Genomic DNA, 15,360 nt, shown 5'->3' on the forward strand with positions numbered 1-15,360 from the left:
ATGATAACAACAAAGAAAGTAGATTTGGGGAAGAAATTGGAGGATGATGTTAGCAAACTTAAGTTCGTGATGAAGAAAAGATCCTCCACCATAGAAGGAAAATTTTATTCTTTTGACGATAGATTTTCTTCTATGGAAAACTGATTCGAAAGCTTAAAAGAGATGATAAGGAAGCTTATTGAGATGCAATCAAAGACCGCACTGACACCTGGTCAAACCGAAAGAGAAAGAGATCGAACATGAATAACAAAAGGAGAAAAGCATCTATCATCAAGAACCACCCCCCCCAAGAGGTCAACTTCAAGTGCCTTATAGAAACAGAGATTCTGGAGAGGCAAGTCAATGGGTTATGATTTTTGTGTTATGGGAAGTTTGCCCACGCCCACGGATATCATTGCAAAAATCAAATATTACAGATTCTCACAGTTTGTGACGAAGAGACATGGGATGAAGAAATAGAGACGGTTGTGGTGTAAGAGGTCAAGTTGAGGATAATGTGCCTTTTTGGGAGGGGAGTATTGTTACACACCGGCCCAAGGGTAACTTAGTCTTTTATTAGCCTAAGGGCAAATTGGTCATTTATTATTATTATTATTGGGTATAAATTGAATTTAATAACTTAAAGTTAGAATTATGCATGAGATTATTATTGTGAGTCTTAACATTAGGATTTGGAAGAGATTTCCTACCTCTCAAATTGTAGGAATTGAATTGAGATAGATCGCCTACGATCGCCTACCTCTTGAATTGAAGGTGTTTATCCTTGTATTCTTGTTGAGTGTTTGATGTTGTAATAAAATATGTTATGTCAAAATTTTTGTGAAAAATTGTGCCAATTTCTGAGCTGAACCGTATCACCTTCATAATCTTCAAACCAGAGCAAAGCTTCAAAATTTTGCAAATCTACAAATTACCAAATGAACCCTCAATGAAAACGTAAGGAATTATAACTGAAAGAAATGAAAACCAGGCAATTGTCCTGATTTTCAAAAACATATTTCCATCAAAACAACCAAACAATGCCATATAAACAAAACAGCTAAAGCAAAACGTATTTCCTAACAGCTTTTCTTTTTTTCCAAGATGGAACAGTTATTGAGATGAGGATTGAAGCAGAAACCATTACCAGACATTTCCCATTGTTAATTGACATCATGAACTTATCACAAAGGCTAAACACAAATCATACAGGATGAAGCAAATTTTTCAGAAGACTCCACACAAAAGAGATTATTACATCAAGCTTTGTGAGCCCAGAATTACTTACCTCCAATTTAGGTGAACAAAAGTTATCACTCTTCTTTCCAGATCCGGCCGGTGATTCGAAGCTTCAACTCCTGGTGGTTTCCGCCGGAGAAGAACAGGGCCAAATTTCGCTGGATGATCAGACCGTCCTGACTGATTCTGACCTTCTTGTGGCCATCCCTGATGCTCCTGGGCACCCCTTGCCACAACATTTTGCGGCCATTACCACCCACTTCCAAGCTGTAGCTAAACTTCTGGGCCTCATCATCTTCACCCATGAATCTCAAAAAGGCCATGTAAACAGGAGCCTTCTCTATTAAAAATGCCTCGAAGTGAAGACAGAAGTGTTGGCCGAAGCAATTGAAGACCTGCCATGAAAATAATCAAAGCGTGTGACTTTAGAATGGAGTGGACGAAAGCAAAATGTAGATTAAGATAGACCAAAAGGTAGAATATGGTTAATATACTTATAACCTGGTTGGCATCACTTTTATTTTTATTTTTTTTGTTTTTATTTTTAAAAATATATTTGGTTGGTATGAACTTTATATTTTTTTATTTTTTTATTTCAAACTAAATCCAACTGTTTTTAAAGACACTCAAAACACGTAAGAGATGTTTTGAATATCTTTAAAAACAACTATCACAATCATGTTTTAATTCAAATCAGAATATACACCAAACAAAATGAAAATAAAACATAAAAGTGATCCCAAACAACCTCCTAATGATTATTTTGCGAAAAAAAAGATCATTTCTTTACATTAGTAAAGATACCATGGTGACCACACCCCCATCTCATCTGAATAATATGATGGTCAACTTCTATTATTATTATTATTATTTTTTGGAATTTCTCCAATCCATAGAAGGTATAAAGAGTTTTTTTTAAAAGACCTATGAGTGAATTTAATTGAAAACTCACATACATCACATATGCAAGACCTCAAACCCAAGACCACTAGGTTAGAGTCCTAAAGCTTTCAAACAACAAACTAAGTTGGGTTGCATTCTAAAGAGGAATTGATTTACAAAATCCAATCCTTAATGCTACAAAAATATTTTGGTGACTCTTATATTTGATATTTAGGAAACAATTTGTTTGTAAGTATTAAGGGTGCAAAATATATAAAAATATGACATTAATTTTTTTTGGAAGTTTGGTATAAAGTCAAATAAAGGCATTTTTTTAAAAGATATTTAGAATTATCTCAAAAGTACAATATTATTTTAGAAACGTTCAACTAACCACTACTCTAAATATACTAACCCAATGTAGCTGTATTTTATATTTTATTATTCATTTATAAGTAAAACTTCTGCACTACATGTAAAAGTACCTTTATTCTTCCTGCCTTCATTAATGTTATTAACCTTAAATAACCACGTTCCTAAATTCCGTGTTATTTTAGTGGCCAGTATACCATATTTCAGTGTTGTTCACCTAAGCTTCATCATGCATGACCATAAATAAATCTGTGCACTAAAAAGTCCAAGTTATACAAAATGTGGCATCAAAGTACTTTAAGAACTTGAACTTGGATTCATATAGAACTACAAAAAGCATCATGCAGAACCAAAAGAAAATCTTTTGATCTCCATTACACTATAATAACTCAAACGATATGAGAAATTTAAGACAATGGTAGGATGGTAGCACAATTTGACTTTGAAATCATTGTGAAATACTAAAAAGTGCACTCCAGTAATGAATGCGTTTTTCAAAAGTGATATGTAAAATTTTAAAAATGTTATTTTAGTTCTAGAGTCTAAAAAAAATGTTATTTTGATTCTCAAACTCTTTTAAATGGTGCTAAAATAGTCCTCTCTAGAGATTATTTCTACCCCATATTAAGACAATTTGAGGATTAATTTGATACTGCCATATATTTTGGGACTAAAATGATTCCATATAAAAGTTAGGGGGCTATTTTGAAATTTTACTTAAAATAATAATAATAATGAACAAACAATCTTACCGTGAGCATCCAAGTCGCATTTTCAACCTCATGTGGGTTGGCCTTGACATAACGATGGTTAAAAGTACAACCATCATGCATATCCACTTTATGATCATTTCTCAAATGTGTGATAATCATATGAATGTCACCTGTAACGGCGCATTCGGACCCCGCATATGGACAATTATAAGGCCTGAATTTGCATGATTGTTCGTGTTTTAACTTTTCATAATATGGAAATATTCCTAAGCATCCCATTGCCTGGTTTTTACAAGGAAGCTCGAGTGACCCGGCCACCTTTTCAAGGGCAAGACATCGGATATTACCGAGTTCAAGGCGACAAGTAGGGCATTGGTTATGTACTCTAAGCTTGCAGTTCGAACAAAGAGTGTGACCATTTGGACACTGCAGCACAATATAATTTGGGAATTAAATCTCTAATCATCTGTGACATATAGGAGGAGGAACTTCAAAATCTTGACAAAAAACTATGAAAAAACAACAGAGAGTTAAGCAACATGAATGTTAAAGTAAAAATAAAGGAAAGGAGGCATTTTTCTCTGTTGAAAGCTTGGAGTGGAAAAAAATAACCATTTAATCAAATCAACAATTTCACTCAGGGATTGCAAAATACTAAAGACTTTGTCTTTTTGGGAATTCACGCATACATTATGAGGTTGGAGGCAATAGCGCATGAGCTAATGCTCTTGGTTAAAAAATGAGTGACAATTTTGATAAACAAAAATATAAATGGTTAGGAATAAAAAAAGTAAGATAATAAAATAGAAGAAATATAAAATAGTTTTCGTTATATTTGATGGTCATCCACATTGGCGAAAAGATGTACACAAGAAACAGAAGGAATCTAATGAAACCATCACTAGCTCCCATCACAAAAAAAATAGATTTCATCTTTTACTAACACGAGGTTAAGAAAAAAAAATATATGCAATCAATGTCACCAGCATTTGTTATCATTAGGATTAGTAGTATTCAACAATTCAAAACTCTATTATCTAAAATTCGAACGATATCATGTTTTTGATTTATAATGTAAGAGTGCAAACACCGAGATGCTCCAACAAAAGCTTAGGACTTGTTTGAGATCAATTTTGTTTTTGTCTTTATTTTTATTTTTTTGTTTTTAAAACCATATTTATTTAATGTGTTATTTATTTATTGTTTCTAAAAACAAATTAAATATATTTAAAATCGCTAAAATAACTTTTAAATGTTCTAAGAAATATTAAAAAAAAATAATGTCTAAATTGAACGTGGCAAACATTTTTTGTTTCAAATAAAAAGATAAAAAAAAATAAAATAAAAGTAAAAAAAAAGGGAAAAAAAAGTAATTCCAAGCAAACCTTTAAAAATAAAATGAAAATTGACAAACAAATAGAGAATATGGAATGTGGAGATCAAATTAAATCACTAATAACAACAATGGCTAATATTCAAAACGATCATATATTTAATGAAATCACAAAAAAATGCACTTCATAAATGCACGTTGCTCATATTTCTCTCTAAAAATTAAGGGGATTATGCTTTTAAAATTGGGTGCAAAGTGATTATTTGAAATAACTTATTAAAAATATTCTGAAACAAACAATAATTTTGGTTGTTATGCCAACATGCTATGTGATAACATGAATTAAATGTTGATTATTGGTAATATGATTTATAACTATTTGGCAATGCCCTTTGAGATCAATTAATCTCAAAAGAATTATTATATGAAGTTTGTAACATACAAATAAAACAATCTTAACATATTTAAATTAAAGTTAAAGCATCCACTACTTCTATAGACCATAATTGTCAGCACGAATCTCAAAGCATCCAAACGACCCAGATGAAGCTCGGACAACCAAGGCGTCTTACCACCCTACTATCAACAGCGCGGTCAAGAATCGACTGACACGTCATGAGGAACAATTGGAGACAAAGTGAGGAGAAACCATTGCTACTGGAGGTGTCATGCACTACTCCTGGACCACTGGGGTCCAGGGATCCAAAAACCTCCGAGCATCAGACGACAACGGTTATACGGATGTATTGACCTCCCGAAAAAGTGGCCTCACATCCACCATTCCCCGAAGCCCACTACATCCATCCATGGGAAGGATCTCCTGTCGGGCGTCTACCTAGTCTTGGGCGACGTTCAACACTCGACCCGGAGAAAATATCTCCGTTCAACAAGCGACTCAAAGAAAAAAGAAACTAAAGGGGTGTGGGCCCTCTGGGGCCCATCGATAGTTGTCGATGAAACATCCCCCCACTCCTGGTCAAACAGAAAGTTAGTCATTTCCACTAAATTATTCCAAAGCCAGGGCACATAATGAGAAGGAAAGAAGATGGAGAGTTGCTCCCCCTTTAAATAGGAGGTAAGATCGACAACATTTAATGGTACCCACTCGCTAAAAGGTTTGAAGAGGGCCCACCTAATGATGACAACTTTGCATATGAAAGCGACTTCTCGAAGGTTGATTTCCCGAAAAAGGAAAGAGATGTCACATTCAAATAGGTTTTTAAAACATCCCTTACCAGAAGAAACATTAACTCCGTGGGTCCGTTCCTGATACTTGGGGAACTTAGCCCAACTAGGCATGCCTCAAACCTCGCCCGACAAGCTCGGGAAACTCATAGCGGACATAGCCAAAATGCGAGCTGTCAGAGATCGCAAGACAATCACAAAGCCGAACCATCACCCCGGTCGAATGCCCCTGAAAGAACCCACGGGTCGGGGAGCTCGAGGAGTTCTCTCTTGCTCTCAAGCGACGAGATCCGCGAAAGAGACACAAGATCCCTCAAAAGTGCTAAGGGGTCACCCCCTCAGGCGACAACAAGATTCGTGTCTGACGGGTGACAAAGGGATAAAGACCCGCCAGAGCGGTCAAATCCGGTGAAAGCACCTGGAGGTCCAAAAATACGACCTCGTAATATTGCCACGAGACCCAACGATTCTAGAGAAATCGATCGACTTATCAATCACCCCAATAGGTAGACGATCAGTCAGAAAACTTAAGATACCTTCCGAACGCGAGCTGGCGTGGAGTCTATACAGTTGGTCATCTAGGGATGATTCTCTCCCCGCTAGTGACAAGATCCACAAAAGGGGAGTGAAAGTCACCTGAAAACCCTGGTCATCATCGGTAATGACAAGATGAAAGATCAATCGGGACTGATATCCACTTAAAAGATGCACGCTGGCAGCGCACGAAAGAAATAAGAGTTAACTGACCGAAGCGCTACGGTCAATAAATCGGTTTCTTATAATCCATGGGTCTGCCCGAAAGCGAGTTTTTTTAAAGGTGATGCCCCTGATAAAATAAAAATTTTTGCAAACCAAAATGACAAAAGCAATTACAAAATGGCAAAAAATTTCTTTTCATTAATATAAAGAAAATTTTACAAGCTTTTTTTTTTTTTGCATAACGTTAACAATTTTCTCAGACAAAAAAAAGGAAGAAGACAAGTCCTCATTTTAGGAAGGTCTTATCGGGTAGCCGACTCTTCCTCGCTTCCAAAACTGTCCTCTTCCTCGGGGCTCTCTGTCAGTTCATCACGTGTTAAAGCAAAAAACTCCATCTGGTCAAAATACATAGGGAAGACTAAGCCATGCCGAACAAATTATTGAATGGCATAATCCACCCCAAGTTTTAAGTACTCCGGTTGGCCATCCACATACTGTTCGCTGGAGGCGACCCTCTCTTTCATCTCAACATTCTCCTTCTCTAGAGCCACTATGGTGCTAAGGTATTCTTGGTTGGCCCTCGCGGACTCGTCGAGCCTGAGCTTCAGAAGATCTTGATCGTCACGAGCTCTTCTTAGATCCTCCTTCAACGAAACTCCCTTTTTCTGAGCCTCCTCCAATGACCGTTCCACCTCGAGCAAGGCCACCCCAGAAAATGGGAGCTCTGCACCGCCATTAGCTGCTACAGACCTATGCTCTGGAGAAGCTCTTGGCAACCAAAACCTCCCATAGCGCGCTCAAGCCGTCTGGACCACAACAGATTCAACAGGGCCTAGGGCAGTTCTCTATTGGCATCTGTCTGCAGGTACCAATCGAAGGATCGATCCAACATACCAAACCGCTTGCTGGCATCTTCCCATAACCTTCTCGCACACTTGAGCACGGGCTCCCATATAGACCCCCTCCTTTTCATGGGAGGAGTGAGGAGTGGTCCCTCCATCGGCTCCTTTCCCTGCCGATGTACCCCAATTTCCTCATGCGAAGGCGTGACCTCGCTCTCGAGGGGATGAAGTCGACTCCCCCAACGAGGAACTACACGAAAAGGAAGGGGGTTGCCTGAATTGCCTTATCTCTCTCGGACAAAGAAAAGAAGAAAGAACCACCGGTCTGAGGATCCGTCAGAGCAACGACGCCAGCGACATAAGAAGAGGGAGATCTGATTGCGGCTCTGTTCGGAGTCCCTTCAGAACCGGGCTCCCTTTCTTCACTTTCCCCTGCATTAACAAAATGAGAAGAATGTTTTCTTGTAATAGCAATGACCCTGCCAGTAACTAGCCTTGAATAACAACACTATGAGCAAACACAAAGGTAAGGTATTTCGCGGACACATTATAAGGGGGCGGATCCTCGTCTCCTACAAGATTACCTGGCTCCAATTGACGTTTCTGCTTCTGGTGCTTAGCAGTCACCTTTTCCTTTGCTTCCCTCGCTCGAACACCTAAGATGTCTGAATCACACCACGACGCTTTCGTCGTCTCACCTGCAAACGCACTAGTGACTGTCACCTCTACAGTATATTGTGGGACCGACAGATGACGTTCGGTCAACATCTCCCTAACAACCTCCATGCTTTTCGGAAGAGACCTCGACTTGGACACAGAACATCCTGTCGGCTCGTTCTTAATCCTCCAAGCTTTAAGACAAGAATCAACCAAGAACTTCTTCATCTAATCCTTTATTTTATTCTCCACTCCTATCAAGTGAAACTCCTTTCCAGCTGTGAACACGACGAAGCCCTCTTTGTTGACCTTACTTGAGAAAAAAATACTTAAAGAGATCGATATTCCACGGAATATGCTCCCGCCAACAGAAAAGAACAAACCTTATTATCGCAAATATGGAGTTCGACATTACTTGCGCTGGAATAACTCCATACATGTTGAAAATGCTCCGGAGCTCATTGCACAGAGGCAACTGGAGGCCGTATTTGAACTGGTCCCGGTAAAAGACCAGATCCTCACTCAGAAGGTCCATCTCCAGCGCCGACCTCGACAACTATCGAAGAGTGATGCTGTCTCGCATAAGATATCTCCTTGCTGTCAAGTACAAAGGATTAGCACCCTTAGTAGCGCCGAAGAGAGTGGAGGAATACTTCAAGGCCATTACAAAACATCTAAGACGGCCGAAAGGCCGAAACAAGAAAGGGGAAAAATCAAAAGCTCGGATGCAAAAAACAGAACGCGTAAAGTGAGAAACAATGGTCTCACGCCCTATTTATATGGCAAACATGAAAAACAAAGTGTCACACAATGATGAATAACATACTAAAAATCTTTTCAAATTTATTCAAATGTCTTTTCATTTCCAAATAACATTATTACTGAACAAAAATAAAATGCTTTATGAACGGGTATTTCAAGGCCTCAGGCAGGACATACCCTTTTTGAGCAACCTTCGAAAGACTATTGCCCCTTTTATCCTAAGTTGTTCCATTCGGTCGGTCTTGTGGATGAATTTGGACAGTTAGCCGACTCCTGAAGTGCCCCTTGCTCGAGCAACACCTCGACAAGGTTATCCCACAAAACAAAAACCTTCGCCTGCAGGGCCGCCACGACCGAGCCCATGAGGAGGAACTGAGATTTCCTGCACATGATCGGTGACCCAGCCTCCAGCCGATCCCGCCGACGAACCGGCCTTTGCCAATAAGAAGCCGGTCCCTCCTGCCTGTTGCCCCACGGCTCGAAGGGAGGGTGATCGATACTCCATTCGCTCTTGTCCAGTACCAACAGCGGGCAAATGAGCAGACGATTGGCATCCTCCCAAAATGACTGCCAACAAAACTCCCGCGAGTTCAGCCGGGAAAGCGGCCACTGCAGCAACGGTCTCCGAAGCATCTTTCGACTGCCCACCGTCCTGGTGAACCTCCGAATCGACCAATTCATCTGCACATAGAAAATGTCAAGGAGCAATTAAAAGAACGATGGCGGCTAAGACAAAGTTTTTAAATACTCGTGAATATATCCTTTGAGGAGATGGTCTCCAGACATCTTCCCCCCTTCTTGTACTGCGAGGTGCCTTCGCCTTCCTACAGCAGCGGTTGGGAAGAGATACTGATCTCTGCTCCCTCCGGTCTCTTTTCGCCCTCCTCGAACCATGCCCGACTCGGGAATCAAGGTCTCCCAACAAGGGGCCTTCAACACCCGCCCCTCAAGGTCCCCAAATGAGCCAATTTGATCAGCCGGCGCAGGTTCAGTCATTGACTGTCTTTCTTTCCTGAGCTTGATCTTTTTTATAGAATTCAAAGGCCTGTAGCCCATTTTTATCAAAATCTTGGGGTGGACATGGAGTTTCCTCAACTCATCGGTCATAACTCAAATCGACTGATCACAGGAAAATGGTGACAACAGATGCAATGTCAAGCCTATGACTATCTATAGAAGCATACTGGGCACAAAATCTGAAGGAAGTTGATTATTACATTGACTTTCTTGATTTTAGTACCATACTAATAATTTCTCTGTTTTTATCGTGGTTGTCACTTTCAATGAGCTGTAAATTTTGGGGAACTAATATGTATACACCATAACTATCAGTACAGATATCAAAGCATCCGAAAGACAGACGAAAACCGGACAACCAAGACGTCTTACCGCCATATTGCCAACTGCGTGGTCGAGAATCGACCGACAGGGCATGACGAGAGACTTGACAGGGTATAAAATCCATACGATTAATAAGAGTATCAATTGTATTAAAAGCGGTTTCTATAACCGTTCTCTCATTTCCATGATTGTACAAAATACTCTCCTATAAATAGGAGGCAAAAATATGAACAAAGGGACGTCTTTTCCCAACTCTCTCTACAGGCAATTTTAAACTTATTCTACTCTCTCCCCTCCTTCGTCCGACCCAAACTCTCGAGACGTATTCACAAAGGACAAATTAGGATCCAACACTAGCTATTAAAAAGTCATCACACTCCACTCAAAGTTAAAAGCAAGACAATTCAATCATGTTTCATCTTTGCTGCTATTGAAATGTTGTTTGATATTGTACTAAAATTAAATCGGCCCAAGCAAAAAAAAAAAAAAAATCATCACCATTCACCTATTTACTTCTTATAGATTACTATGAGAAAGACCCCTAATATTTTATTAAAAAGGCAATAATCAGATGCAAAAGAATAGACTCAAAAAAAAAAAAATGAGAGAGTGAAAGAAAATTATTAAAATTTCAACTCATTTAATCATCAATGATCATCCATTACCGGCCATAAACTTCTATTTATAGAAAAAAAAAGTAATTTTAGATCGAATCTAATCTAACTCTATATAATTCCTCAATAAGCCTATCCAAAACTATATCAAATCCAAACAAAAAAAAAAACTCAGATTTGAACCTAAGATTATCTATATGAATAGAGTCAATCTAATTTGAATAAAACAACCTAACAAGAAAATATAAAATTTAACTTCATAAACCATTTTGGTTCAATCTAGACATTGGTCTAGCCTTAACTCTTGATATGGGCTTATATGTTGCTTCCAATGGACATTCTTTCATTTATATTACCGTCAACAAAAATGTTTGATTGTCCAATAAAGTAAAATCCTAATTCTTAGTTTGCTTTTTATAATTTAAAATCGCATGCCTGATCTGTAGCTACTCTAACTTAAAATTTCTTATTCACCAGACTGTGATATTGCAAAGGATCTTTTATTTTTTTCCTATGTTTTTCCTGGGCATGCTAATGGGTATAAATTTATCCCAAGTTATCCTCACAGATTAGTTCAATTTTAAGTTATAGAAAGCAAGGCATTCTCAAATCGAAGAGCAAATTTCTCTTTTCAAACAAATTGCAAATTAGAGACAAAGTTAAATTAGTTCATACGACATTTTTAATGAAAGAAGAGAGGTTAAAAAGAACCTAAAAAGCTTTGTATAATCTTAAACCTTAATATACTTAATGTATGGAAGTGTTAGACAAAAATATCCTTAGAATTTGAATCATTTTGCACGCCAGGGAACAGATTAATGCTTAACTTAAAAAATAACATTAGATTAAAAAAACAAGTACTGACTCTATTCAAATTTACTTTAATGACTTAATATTACTAGCAAAAAAAAAGGATGCAATATAATCTAATTTGAGTAGGAAAATAATAGCAACAAACAATCAACTATGTCATGAATGAGAACGTCATATGTTCTAATTTTGCTTCAAAGTTCTTTCGAATCATACGAAGATAAGGAATTAACTATAAGAGTTCATTAGAAGCATTAGTGGATGCTAAATTGGTCTTTCCATTGTTACAACGAAGTGTTGGAGGCTCATTATCCGAAAAAAAATTCACACTTGTAAGGCTATTCAGCCATATAAGGTTGTCATCTACCCCTACAGTGTTACTACACATAGATGAACACAAAAAGTAGTAATTTCTCTGAATTAATTAATCGAATTAATTTTCATTCTGCTTAAAAAAAATGAAATAATCTTAATCTCGAAAACATTTTCGATGAAAACATGACTGTTCTTTCATGTATTGATGACTCTCTTCATCTTTTGACAACACTATATGAAGCATATGTTCCTTTCAACCTTTGTATTGGCATATCTTTGCTGACTTTAGTTGCTTCTTTGTTTAGGTTCCATTACTATTGATGTGTCATCAAAAATCTTGATCATCAGACACAAATTTTGATACATTTTGAGCAAAAAATATTCTAAATTCAAGTTCAAGATCATCTGGGCTCTATGATTTCAATAAATTTATAAAACTGAGTGTTTTGACAAAGCGAGTCCAATGGCGCTGAAAGTGATCCAATCTGCGTCCAAATAAGCCAAATCAAACATTTGAAGTGTTTTCATACTTTTTGTTGTATCATTTAAAAGACTAAACAATCTCTAAACTTGATCTACTTATAGTCATATCGAGAGGAAGCCAACAAGCCTTAAGATACTTAAAATGTTAAAAGAATTATATGTGATCAAGAAAATCAATGTGGGCTGTCCAATAGAGTATTTTGACATTCTGATTAGATTTACTGAAAACACCATCTAAAAAACCATAAATAGAACCCAATTCTTTACTTGAAGGGTAAGAACAAGAGAAAAGTGAGATAATAACTAAAGCATACTCTTGAAATAAACCGCAGATGAACGACACCAACAATTGTTCCAATCAACTATGATTATTGTAGCACCAACTAAAATTCTTGTAGTCCAATTACAATTTTTATAACCAATATTGAAACCATCAACAGCAGTTATTGTAATTCAATGAAGAGTGGACCTACGTACTATTAATTTTTTTAGTAGATTACTTTGACTGGGCTAGACTCCATAGTTTTTTCCTTTTATATAATTTTTCCACAAAAAAAAAATCAAGTGTTTCCTTCCATTATTTTTTTTAATATGTGTATGTGTTGGATTTTCATGCAACGCCAATACGTTAAATTATCACTATGATGGTTTGAATTTCCCAACACGCAACAATTATAAATCATTAAAGTGTTATCTTTTTACAAAAATAGTTTTTCATTTTAACATAAAAGTGTTATTGGATCTCAAGTTTACCAGTCGGAAGAAAAGAAACAACAATACAATAAAACATTGAAAGGTCAATTAAAATGCAGGAATATTTTGTTAAAAAAAATATTTGGAAAGGAAATATACAGTGCATGTAACTAAAATTGTAGCAATCTGAGAAGGAACACTGAAATGAGTTCGTTACTGCATATCCAGCAGAAAACTCAAAAGGAAAAATAATAAAAGAACTTGCCCTCTGTTCATATCTAAGAGCAATAAGAAAACAAAGGATAAAGAGCAGTGGCTATAAATTTTGCACCATTACAAATTGTAAAACAAAATTTATAGTTTAGAGTTTTATTTGAGGTCTATCATCAATTTTAATTCATGGTAATATAGATTAAAAAAGGATGAGTGGTAAGGATATAATTTTACGGAATATGAAGCAATTTTAAAAAGATGATTGGCCATGATTTTTTCTTTCTAGACTGATTTTTTTAGTAGAATTCCAAGTTCCATTTTAACAATAGTATAGATCAAAGATAATGAGTTGTTGAGCAGATTACCAAATATCATACTAATAACAGAATATATGAGTTAGCTATAAGTAACCTTGACAAGCAAACATATCAGCTAAAAAAAGTCAATTCATCCTTGATTAATAAATATATATAAAAAAAATCAATTTATATAATTCAATTTTACTAAATACTATTCCTAAACCTGCCAAAAAATAAGAATGATATAGGTTTGTAAGCACTATTTCACAGAAATATAGCGAATAAAATAATTTACTTATACTCATATATCGTTCATAATACATCAATCAATCTGCAGGTTTCCCCTTGTAACAAAAAGGTTTAACCAACAATTTCCAATAGTTCAAAAACAACAAAAATGAAATTTTGTTAATTTCATGGCAGAAAAATATCAGCTTGCTGTGACAAATTTGCACAAGTTAACAAAACAAAGGCCTTACGAATCAAAATCCAAATACAAATCACATTGAAGAACTGTAACCAAAGCTTTCAAGAGAAGAATATGGGGAAAAACCTGGTATATTGGAGGATACATCGAATTAGTGCATATCGGACATTCAAGTAATTCGTGAACACTATTGGTAGAGGAGGGGCCATTTTTGGCACCAGGAGCTGATAATGGCTTCTCCAGATGAACATTCCCAAACTCACTCAAAGCGCCAGGAGCCTCCTCATCAGAGTCCTCTGCTTTAGGATTCTCCATGCAAATCCGGCTCGCAGGGAGCATCAAAACAAATTACTGCTTTATACCAAGTTGTCTTGCCCTAGACCAGCAATTCCTGCCACAGTGATTCAATCAACTCTTCCTCAAGAATTTATCACCTGATCCATAAAATAAAGCAAATATCACTCACCCTGCATCAAAGCACTTCTTCTTCTATCTTTTGGGGAAGTAAGGAACTCAATAATCGCTCGATTATTGAAAGGATAACAGACACGAAATCTTCATAAAGCCTTACAAGTTTGTATAGGGGAAGTCAACGACTCGAAAAAACCACGAAAACGTGTACGTATGGGAGATCAAATTTGATAAATAACTATGAGTTTGACGCCATCAAAGTCTCTCTGTTGTTGAATTACAAGAATTCAAAAAGAATCAAATCGAAGAAGAGTAAGGTTGCATCACTGAAACCCACAAGCGCTCCTCCAAAAACATTCATATAATCAGAAAAAAAAAAAACAGAAATAGCATACCTTAAGACCGATCAAGAAGTCCAACTCGCAGCGAGAAATCAATGGATCAGACGAATTATTGGCCTTGAAAGTGACCGGCGAAAAGATAAAACACGAGTAGTAAAGGGGCGTGGAAGGAGTGCGCGTAGATATAAAGAGGACTAGGGCATCTTCAACTGAGGGACTACTATCATCTCCTCGTTCCCGTCTGGTTCCACCGTCCATTGGCAGAACCTGTAAGAACCCAATCCACAGTAATGTCCCCACCGATTTTCGTCCTTAAGACTTATTTTATTCCAAATTATACCCTTTTTTTTTATGAAGGATAAAAAATTTACGATCTTCGGTCCAACCGTCCGAGCGTTATAGGGCGTCAACCATGGCGCCCGATTTTGTTCGTATTTGTCACGTAATCATTGCCCTGGATCGAAATTTCTTCAGCAAGTTCATCTGGGATTGAGTCGCACATATTTTGAGTTCGGTTTTGACTTGGATCGTGCTTCAATTTGCAATGGGTTCGATTTGAGATCATCTAGAATCCTATTTGAGGAATGGACCAAAATTGGACGAAGTAGACTGCGACTAGGGTTTGGACCCTTTCATCTCTTAGAGACCCTTTGATTTTGCTCCGTGGGGGGTAAAGAGATGAATGCCGAGTATGAAGAATGTATTATAAATGTACTGCATTTGTATTGTTTTAGAAAGGATTGATTGAGT

At 37.1% G+C, this 15,360-nt stretch overlaps 1 protein-coding gene across 3 annotated transcripts; it reads right to left on the reverse strand.

Moving 5' to 3' along the window:
- Window positions 1–1,040: 1,040 nt before the first annotated feature.
- On the reverse strand, window positions 1,041–14,981 carry LOC110022800 (E3 ubiquitin-protein ligase SINAT2-like). 3 transcript variants are annotated; one of them, XM_020721911.1, is made up of 5 exons: window positions 14,665–14,981; window positions 14,430–14,535; window positions 13,985–14,292; window positions 3,225–3,611; window positions 1,041–1,613 (listed from the first exon to the last, which is right to left on the reverse strand). In XM_020721911.1, exons 3-5 carry the CDS (start codon window positions 14,195–14,197, stop codon window positions 1,293–1,295), a joined length of 921 nt encoding a protein of 306 aa, XP_020577570.1. In that variant the 5' UTR covers window positions 14,198–14,292; window positions 14,430–14,535; window positions 14,665–14,981; the 3' UTR covers window positions 1,041–1,292. The 3 variants fall into 3 exon arrangements, with proteins under 3 accessions (XP_020577570.1, XP_020577572.1, XP_020577569.1); XM_020721913.1 differs by having other exon boundaries at window positions 13,985–14,249; window positions 14,325–14,535; XM_020721910.1 differs by lacking the exon at window positions 14,430–14,535.
- Window positions 14,982–15,360: the final 379 nt, after the last annotated feature.

The sequence above is a fragment of the Phalaenopsis equestris genome, unplaced genomic scaffold (assembly GCF_001263595.1).
Source record: "Phalaenopsis equestris unplaced genomic scaffold, ASM126359v1 Scaffold000202, whole genome shotgun sequence".
NCBI lineage: Eukaryota > Viridiplantae > Streptophyta > Magnoliopsida > Asparagales > Orchidaceae > Phalaenopsis > Phalaenopsis equestris.

Excerpts from the sequence above, each read along its gene's own strand:
- LOC110022800 (XM_020721910.1), bottom strand. The coding sequence starts at position 14,197 with ATGCTCCCTGCGAGCCGGATTTGCATGGAGAATCCTAAAGCAGAGGAC. Across the intron at positions 3,612-13,984 it reads TGTATCCTCCAATATACCAG|TGTCCAAATGGTCACACTCT; the intron begins GTTTTTCCCCAT and ends ATTGTGCTGCAG. Across the intron at positions 1,614-3,224 it reads ATGCGACTTGGATGCTCACG|GTCTTCAATTGCTTCGGCCA; the intron begins GTAAGATTGTTT and ends TTTTCATGGCAG.